At 45.9% G+C, this 10,000-nt stretch overlaps 1 protein-coding gene across 1 annotated transcript in view; it reads left to right on the top strand.

Moving 5' to 3' along the window:
• The window catches only part of tnfaip8l3 (tumor necrosis factor, alpha-induced protein 8-like 3), a 17,872-nt gene extending 10,976 nt beyond the window's left edge, over window positions 1-6,896 (top strand). The window contains exon 2 of the mRNA XM_084437532.1: window positions 4,717-6,896. Within this exon, the coding sequence (XP_084293658.1) occupies window positions 4,717-5,279 (563 nt within the window). The 3' untranslated portion in view covers window positions 5,280-6,896. The remainder of the gene's footprint in view (window positions 1-4,716) is intronic.
• The last annotated feature ends 3,104 nt before the right edge of the window (window positions 6,897-10,000 follow it).

Raw genomic sequence — 10,000 nt, 5'->3', positions numbered from 1 at the left:
ATCTCTCTTTCTCTCTCTTTCTCTCTCTTTCTCTCTCTCTCTCTCACGGCCACATTAATTGGTGAAATGCAACTCGGGACCTGGTGTTGCTCTCATTCAGAGTGATTTCTCAGGTTGGAATTCCAACCAATCAGCATCCTTTAAATGTGATGACAAATGACTGTAGGTGAGGGGGCGGGGAGGGTGAACTAATCGATGAGGACTATCTCCTCGGCAACGCCCAAAAAGACTGCAATGGGGGCACTTTCAGATTGAACAAGTGCTGTACACATGTAAACATGCTGTCTAGGGCTGGGTTTAAAAAATCGATTCATCAATTCTGAATCAAATGATTCAGAATCGATTCATGAATCCCAAAATCGATCTTTTATTTAATGAATAAATTAAGGAATGAATAGTTCATTAATTCATTCAATGATTAATTCATTCATTCATTTTTGGAAATCAGTATCGATACCCAGCCCTAGTATTGATGTGTTGCATAACTTGGCAGTCATGTAATTAAGTTTACAGCAAAAAAAAAAAAACTGGTTTTAGTAACACTAACCGAATCAATATTGAATCGAATCGAATCGTGATAATCGATTCTAAACCTTGTGAATCGGAATCGAATCGATTCTTGAAATTCGACTCGATACCCAGCCCTAATGCTGTCCCCCACCCATAATGCATGTTCCCTTGTGCTATCAAGCCCCCTGCCTCTCACTAGGCGTTTTCGTACAGAGATCCCACTATATTGCCCTGTAGAAGACCCCTCCATTTTCTGGCTTTGTTTGTTTATAATGAACCAAAGCAAGACAGCATGATGTGTGATTTTATATAGCATGCCGGCAATCTGGAATCGAGAGGAATGCCCCCTGGACACAATATTCACTAGGGGGACAATAATGAAGGCAAAGCAAGGTTTATTTGTATAGCACATTTCAGCAACAAGGCAATTCAAAGTGCTTTACATGAGACATTAAAAGCATCAAGACGAAGTGCAACACGTAAAAGGTCATATAAAATGAAATGAAGAAAAAAAAATACAAAAACAAAAAGGACACAGCTCCTTCTAATCAATTAGTGAATGCTAATTAATCTTCACATTTTTACATGAAGTGAAATGAATGGAAATTCAGTGTGAAGGTCAGGCTACTGCCAGAGTATGCCAGTCATTACTGACTGATACAGTATGAGTTGTGATGGGCTGCTTATATTATGTACAGGGTACACTGATAGACAGCGTGTCTGAATTGCCAATACACACATCCTGAATGCCAATGCAGTGTTACAGTATAAGCAACTCATCACAACTCATATCTGTCAGTAATGGTTGATTTACACTGGCTGTGTGTGTGTGTGTGTGTGTGTGTGTGTGTGTATGTGTGTGTGTGTGTGTGTGTGACACCCATATCTCCCATGACAGCTCTGTCTTCTCCTAACTGAGTGTCATTCCTGCCTGAGGGACACAGCATGCAAAGTGTGAGGGTGTGTGTGTGTGTGTGTTTGTGTGTGTGTGTGCGTCTGTGCATGTGCGTGTGTGAGTGTGAGTGTGTGTGTCTGTTCTACTGCTCCAGGGTGACATGTTGTAGAGGGTGTCTAACTCCAGAGGTTAGTCATCTAGCCTTCCTCTCAGTATGTGATGTTTGTAGCCCAGAGTGGCTCAGGTGATCACCCAGGGATAGGTAACAGTTGGCCAACCATGTCGTCATATTGTACAGGAGAAATGGGAGTTGTGACTGAGGGGAAATGACCCCTAAATCACCCGTAAAAGTTTAACTTGTAGCTCTTCCTAACCATGCTCTTCTCTTCCTTCCTGACTCACACTGCACACATCCCCTCTTCCCTGGTTTACACTCCTGCCTGCCTGTCTGTCTCTCTGTGTGTCTGTCTCTCTGCCTGTCTGTCTGTCTGTCTGTCTGTCTGTCTGTCTGTCTGTCTGTCTGTCTATCTGCCTGTCTGTCTGTCTGTCTCTCTGTGTGTCTGTCTGTCTGTCTGTCTCTCTGCCTGTCTGTCTGTCTCTCTGCCTGTCTGTTTCTCTCCTGTCTGGAGTGTGATATAGGGAGCAATCTGAGGTCAGTGATCCATCCTGATGAGCCAGGTGAGGCCCTAGGGCCCAATTATTAAATGTGGGTGCACATTTATATTTAATTTGGTGTGTGTGTGTGTGTGTGTGTGTGTGTGTGTGTGTGTGTGTGTGTGTGTGTGTGTGTGTGTGTGTGTGTGTGTGTGTATATGTGCGCGCGTGCGTGTGTGTGTGAGAGAGTGGTGGGGGTTGAGTGTAATCTTTATTTGGAGTATAAAATATGTCACACAAGGTCACACAGAGTCAAACCCACAACCATGTTAGTTAGCAGAGTCTAAAAACAGCTATCACCTTCATCAATGTTAGACCGTAAACAACAACAACAACATTCTGCTCAGTTCACCACAGGCCAGCAGGAACAAAGAGCAGATTCAGAGACAGGAAATTAGAATGGGGAAGAACACGCCTCCATGACAGACGTTGCTTTATCCGATGCCATCAGGCTCAGTGAAGCATCTCCTCTCAGTTTAGTCAAACAAGATGGAAATAAACTGCAGATTTACATGAGGTTGTTTATGTGTAGTAGTATCTGTTCATCTCTCCAGATGCGGCTTTCTGATAGCACGTACTGTACTCCCTTGATGCAATGGGCCTCCATAAATATGACCGGTCTTGATTAACACACTTGTTGAGCGAATCCGATTCGGCCACATGCATGGGTTTTACTAATTAGACTTCAAATGCCATAGGAAATGTCATCGCACAAGCGCGTGTGCAGGAAATGTCATATACTGTAGAGACTCTGTAGATTCACATGAAATGTCATGGCTGTGAGGATGCTGTGCTCTATGATAACGAGGCCCCCTTTATGTGTAGACTAACTGACTGAGAAGGTCTTTGTCCTTAGGTGTGAGGTAGTGACTTTCAACTGCCCATCGCAGGGCCACAAGTACAGTTGAGCTGCCTCTCTGTCTGCTTTCGCTGGATCTTGTCGACGTTATTTCTCGGCACACTACACTTCATTCATTCAAGATGGCAAATCATAAGATGTGTTCTGGAATAAAGATTGGTGGAGGGAAAAAATACATAAAAGGTTCCTATGGCCGTGATTTAATGTTCAGGGGATCTCTGTTGACTGCTGTGTGGGTCTCAGCCCTCTGGGCAAGATGGTGGCTGGGGCTGTATTATCTCTCTCTCTCTCTCTCTCTCTCTCTCTCTCTCTCTCTCTATCCCTCTCTCTTTCTCTCTCTCTCTTTCTCTCTCTCTCTTTCTCTCTCCCTCTCTCTCTCTGTTCTCTCTCTCCCCCTCTTTCTCTTTCTCTCTCTCTCTCTCTCTCTCGTTCTCTCTCTCCCTCCCTCTCTCTCTCTCTCTCTTTCTCTCTCTCTGTTCTCTCTCTCCCCCTCTTTCTCGCTCTCCCTCTCTCTCTCTGTTTCTCTCTCTCTCTCTCAGTGTGTGTAGAGGAGTTAAGGACTGGATTTCTGCCCAAGGAAAAAAAGAAAGTTTTTCTTTGCACGGCTTTAATCAAAATAGGAGTTATCTGGCTTGTAATTTGTAGATGGGTGGTACCTAAATAAAACCCAATGGACTGTTCTGATCTGGCCCGGGCCTCACACTCCTCGCATGGACCTGTCTGCCATCCGCCCCTTCTCCAAGGACACCCTCCTCCTCCTAACCCTAACCCTCCTCCTCTCTCTCTCCGTCCCTCCCTGGCTAAGCTAGGCTTGAATGTCCTCTCTCTCCATCCCTCCCTGGCTAAGCTAGGCTTTAATGTCCTCTCTCTCCATCCCTCCCTGGCTAAGCTAGGCTTTTATGTCCTCAATCAATCAATCAATCAATCAAAGCTTTATTTGTATAGCGCATTTCATACCCAGAGGTAACACAATGCGCTTTACAGAGAACAAGTGAGGTGGGCATACGACCCACCCCTACATATTCCAGAGGGAAGCAAAAAACCAGTAATCACCCGGGGGCCAGAAAAGTGAGCTGTACATTCTTCCTCTCTCTCCATCCCTCCCTGGCTAAGCTAGGCTGGAGTAAAAACATGATCTGACCGTTCGGGAGAGAGAGCAGAAGCAGATCACCCCTTCTTATCTCTGTACTGTGTCATGACAGCGATGCAGCTGTGAGGTTTACGGAGGGAGGCTCTCCAGACGACCACAGCTGGCGGACAAGGCCTCCACCCTCTCGGGGAATGCGGTTTGATGTCTCGGGCTCTTTGAGTGGTTTCGTTTGACCTTGATTCCTTCAGAGCACATGTTCCACATGTATCAGACACTCCACATTGGGCTGTAGCACCCAGAGCAAGGACTGTGGTTGCTTTAATGGGCAGGATTTACTGCCCTGGTATCAACTGTGACAAGTTTTATACTACATGTGACAATGTGTGAATGTCAATGACCGAGTAGTGCCCTCTAACCTATATAACATGCAGTATATATAGTATATGTGACAATAGCCTAGGGCTAGGTTCAAGCAGGAGGTAGCTATATTTTCCTTGTTTAGACTTGAATCCTGAATCTCTGACAAGAAGTATAAACATAGATTGAAGAATGTTTAGCTGGTTGGCTTTGTGACTGCCTCTTTCTCAATGTCTCCATCCCTCTCTCTCTCTCTCTCTCTCTCTCTCCATCTCTCTCTCTCCCTCTCTCTATCTCTCTCTCCCTCTCTCTCTCTCTCTCCCTCTCTCTCTCTCTATCCCTGTTCTTTAGGCCAGGAGAGTTTTAACTCGCGCTCGCTGGCCATGCAGGCCCAGAAGAAGATCCTGAGTAAGATGGCGAGCATGGCGGTGGCCAACCTGCTGACCGACGACACCAGCAGCGAGGTCCTGGACGAGCTGTACAAGGCCAGCCGAGAGTTCACCAAGAGCAAGAAGGAGGCCCACAAGATCGTCAAAGACGTCATCAAGATTGCCCTCAAGATCGGCGTCCTCTACCGCAACCACCAGTTCAGCTCGGACGACCTCGACACGATCGAGCGCTTCAAGAAGAAGATGAACCAGGCGGCCATGACGGCGGTCAGCTTCTACGAGGTGGAGTACACGTTCGACCGGAGCATCCTGTCGGAGCTGCTGCTGGAGTGCAAGGACCTGCTGCACGCGCTGGTGGAGCAGCACCTGACGGCGCGGTCGCACGCCCGCATCGACCACGTCTTTAACCATTTCGCCGACGGGGAGTTCCTCACCGAGCTCTACGGCGACGGGGAGGAGTACAGACTCAGCCTGAGGAAGATCTGCCAGGGGGTCAACAAACTGCTGGACGAAGGAACGCTTTAACCTCCTCCTCCTCCTGCTGCTCCTCCTCCTGCTCCTCCTCCTCCTCCTCGTCCTCTCTCTCCTTCCTCTCTTTGGACGTGCTCCCGTCTTTTTCCAGATCTGCTCCTCCTGATTCCTCCGCTCTCTCGGTGCCACTTCTCTCCTCCTTTCTCTCATTCTCTCTTTCTATCATTCTCTCATTCTCTCATTCTCTCATTCTCTCTTTCTCTCTTTCTCTCTTTCTCTCACTCTCTCTCTCTTTCCCTCTTTCTCTCTTTCTCTTTCACTCGTCTCTTCTCTCTCCTCCTCATCTGTCCGGACGTGACCGCTGAACCGTGCGTTTCTATTGGACGGTCGCTAGCCTGGGACTCCGCCCCCTGCAGACTCTACCTTCCAAGTCTCTACGGAGCAGTGAAAAGAGGCCCTGTTCCCCGCTGGGAGGGTCTCCCAACACCCCCGTCTCCTCCCCAACATCCACGATGATGGGTGTCATAAAACAAGACTGCCAATCACAGCCGACCACTGCATAGACGACAACCAATCAGACCTCAGTTTGAGGTTGATGCCGTGTTTCTGTTCCAGTGTGTGTCTAGGATGTCTATGTTTTGATGGTGACCTATGACCTTTAGATGACTGGCAGCAATGGGAGTTGCTCAGTAAGAGAACGAGTGGAGGAGCTTTACTCTACAGTAAACAACAAGCTAAAAATAATGGTTCTATCAATGCTGGTTCGCTGCAATTTCTGATCTCCAGTGGTGAAATTATGTCTTGGGAGCGCATAGCTTTACTGGGAAGACTTCAGGCCAAAAATGGAAGATGGCACTTTGTAAATACATAAAGTAGATCTCATTCTCTCTTCCCTCTGTCCGTTTCTCCTGCCTGTATGCGGGTGTCATGACGTTTCAAAGCCGACGGTCACGGTCTCCTGCCAAATATGTACATGAATGATCTGGCCACACTGTCAAATGCCTTCACAATAGCTCCGCCCCCTTGGTTCCAAATCAAAATCAAATCAAATCAAACTTTATTTGTATAGCGCACTTCATACACAGGGTTAACACAATGCGCTTTAAAGAGAGCTATGGAAGGGTGGGCATAGGTCCCACCCCTACATATTCCAGAGGGAAGAAAATATTCCAAATATATGCTACCTTTATATCACAGCTATGAAGGAGCAGCCATTCTTAGTTCTGGGTCAGGAGACTCAACATTTTAGGCTGTAAATTCAGCCAATTTCTCAAATTCATTGTTTAGGTTTCTTGACATAATGACTGATTATTCCTATCATATGGTGTCACTGTTTATTTACCTTTGAAATATTATTTTAAACATCTCCTGAGTCTCCTGGATCACAGCTGAGGAACTCTTTAGATTTGTGTGTGTGTGTGTACAGTATTTGTTTGGCGTGAAAGAGAAGATGTGGGTGTGTGTGTGTGTATGTGTGTGCGCATGTGCATGTGTGTGAATGTGTTCATGTGTGAAATGTATGTGCAAGTGTGTGTGTCCATGAGTGACCAGCTTGAACAGATTGAGAATGTGTGTGTATACAATACAAGACGAATAACGACTCAATGTGTGAACCACGTGTCTGTCTTCTCTTTACCAGGGTGTAACACTTTCTTTTATTAAAGATTACATGAAAACCTTTAACTTGTTTCAATTCTGATTCACAGTGCTTCAACTGATACACTTTAGAATTCATGGCACAATAACAACTCCCCCCCCCCACCCCCCTCCCTCACTGTTTGTCTGCTCAGTACAGAGTTAGTGCTCGTAGCTGCTGGCAATTATAGGCGATAATTATAAATCCATTTTGTGTTTATGTTTCCTGTCATAAACACAGAGCCTACAACATGAAAGAGATACAGCGGGCCACCACCAAGTCACAATTATGCACGCACGCACACACACACACACACACACACACACTCACACACACACACACACACACACACACACACATAGCAGCATGCATAAACACTGACATATGAACATATGAGCACACATAAACACACACATGCAGCTATGCCAAGGAGCTATTTTACCACTGGATCATAATTTGCCTTTTATGACTTTATAGGATCAAATCAAATTGGCCATAGCTTCGTTCCTGTACCCCTGTTGACTCTGGCAGCGTCCGTCTGATCCAGACATGCTGAATCTCTCTAATAGCCTGACTGGGTTCAGAAGCCATGGAGACTCTGTCGGAGTGTGTTAGTGTGAGATGAGAGTTGAAATGTGTGAGAGAAGTCATTAAACCCAGGAAAGGTCTGCTTGGGTTAGCGCTGCAGGACACCCAGAGAGAGAGAGAGAGAGAGAGAGACGGGGGGGGGAGAGAGAGAAGAGAGGGAGAGAGAGAGGGAAGAGAGAGGGGGTGGAGAGAGAGAGAGGAAAGAGAGAGAGAGAGGAAAGAGAGAGAAGAGAGGGAGAGAGAGAGGGAAGAGAGAGGGGGTGGAGAGAGAGAGAGGAAAGAGAGAGAGAGGAAAGAGAGAGAGAGAGAGAGAGAGAGAGGAAAGAGAGAGAGAGAGAGAGAGATGAAAGAGAGAGAGAAGAGAGGGAGAGAGAGAGAGAGAGAGAAGAGAGGGGGTGGAGAGAGAGAGAGGAAAGAGAGAGAGAGAGGAAAGAGAGAGAGAGAGAGGAAAGAGAGAGAGAGAGAGAGGAAAGAGAGAGAAAGAGGAAAGAGAGAGAGAGAGAGAGAGAGGGAGAGAGAGAGAGAAGGGGGGTGGAGAGAGAGAGCAGGTGGCACTGCGGGTAAAAATATCCTATGATGATGGATTAAACATTGTCTGAACGCTGTGACCTCACAGAGCCACGTACCCACACTGAGATAGAGAGAAAGGAGAAAAAGAAAGAGAGAAAGAGAGAATAGGGAGAGAGAGAGGGGGGTAGAGGGAGAGGGGGGTGAGCAGGGGAGGGGGTCTGAACATCTCAGGTGAAAACTGAAGCCCTCTAGTGGTCAAATCAAAGGTTATTTTATAATGCATTTCATACACAGAGGCAACACAATATGCTTTACAGAGAGCAATGGGGGGGGGCAGGCATAGGTCCCACATATTCCAGAGGGAAGCAAGTGGTGGATCATCTCGGTTCTGATTGGCTGTGATATATAAGCCATGGCCATGTTGAACAAACCACACTTTGGTCTCCGATCTTCCCAGTCAGCAATAAAAAGTTTCACAATGTCTTCCATTTGAACACAACTCTACCAGAACTACTTCTCTTGAATCAGTTCTGTGGGCGTTCACCTGTCAGCATTACCAGACATCAGAGAAAACCACCGTTTTGTACAGTTATGTCAGTCATGAAGCTCACAGAGATTGATAAGAGGTTTTCTGCTGACTCTAGTAATGTTTTTTCTGTTGTTAAGCTATTCCCAGTGCCAGGACATATGTGGTTGGAATCTAAGAATAGAGAGAAGACCAGGTGCAAACAGTAAAAGCCAGCTAGGCACTAATGCACAGATGTATAAGGTCATAAGACTGAACTATGAATAGAATCCGGCCACACCGTGACTATAAAGAGGGCACAAACTCAATGCTAGGTTGTCCGATCAGAGCACACTGAATGGAGTGTCTCTGTGACTGACCCAGGATCTGTCTGCTGTTATACTCTGAATGGAGTGTGTCTCTGTGACTGACCCAGGATCTGTCTGCTGTTGGACTCAGTAAATCTTGAGTCTGATCTACAATTCTCTTCTGGTGTACTACTTCCTCTCGGCCATTGACTCTTCAATACCAATCCTCCATCATTTATCAGAGATGCTAATCTGAATGTCGCTAGTTTACCTGAAAACTCTGGCCTTATTGCTCCCTGCTCAGTTCAGCAAGTGAGACTTTGACTCTTTCATCTCCACATCACTCAGGTTCAGATCAAGCCACGTGTCCTTTGATCACAGACTGAACGACTTCAGCAGCGACATGATGTCACCCTTCAGATCCACGGTACCTAACGGGGACGCCTTTGAGAGAGACAAAGAGAATGAGAGATAGAGACAGAGAAAGTAGAAAGAAAGAAAGAAAGAAAGAAAGAAAGAAAGAAAGAAAGAAAGAAAGAAAGAAAGAAAGAAAGAAAGAAAGAAAGAAAGAAAGAAAGAAAGTGCAACACATAAAAGGTCATATAAAACGAAATGCAAAAAAAGAGATTTAAAACAAAATGCCGTGAAAAATAAAATACAGGAATAAAAGTTACAGTGCAGTGTATGAATGAATAATGATTTGATTTAATAAAAAAGCAGTGTAACAGCCTAACGGATGCCTTTGCTGTGCTGGCTTTGGACTAGGACAACAGAAGACAGAAGACAGTAGACAGAAGACAGAAGACAGAAGACAGAAGACCGAAGACAGAAGACAGTAGACAGTAGACAGAAGACAGAAGACAGAAGACAGAAGACAGTAGACAGAAGACAGAAGACAGAAGACAGAAGACAGAAGACAGTAGACAGTAGACAGAAGACAGAAGACAGAAGACAGAAGACAGAAGACAGTACACAGAGACCCAGAGAACCGACACTGTGTTCTTTACAGCACATAAGACACAGTGGCTGGCTAGAAATGCCCAGGTAACACTCTCTCTCTCTCTCTCTCTCTCACACACACACACACACACACACACACACACACACACACACACACACACACCGCTTGATTGTACTGCCCCTTGATTGATCTTTTGATTGATGGACTTTGATTCCATCTGGTCCAGATTTAGCCCCGTCCATAATTACAGGTCCCGTTGTATAATCT

This window comes from Borostomias antarcticus (assembly GCF_949987555.1).
Source record: "Borostomias antarcticus genome assembly, chromosome: 4".
Taxonomy (NCBI): Eukaryota; Metazoa; Chordata; class Actinopteri; order Stomiiformes; family Stomiidae; genus Borostomias; species Borostomias antarcticus.
The sequence above is the reverse complement of the archived record's forward strand: the minus strand, read 5'-3'. Positions and strand labels throughout refer to the sequence as shown.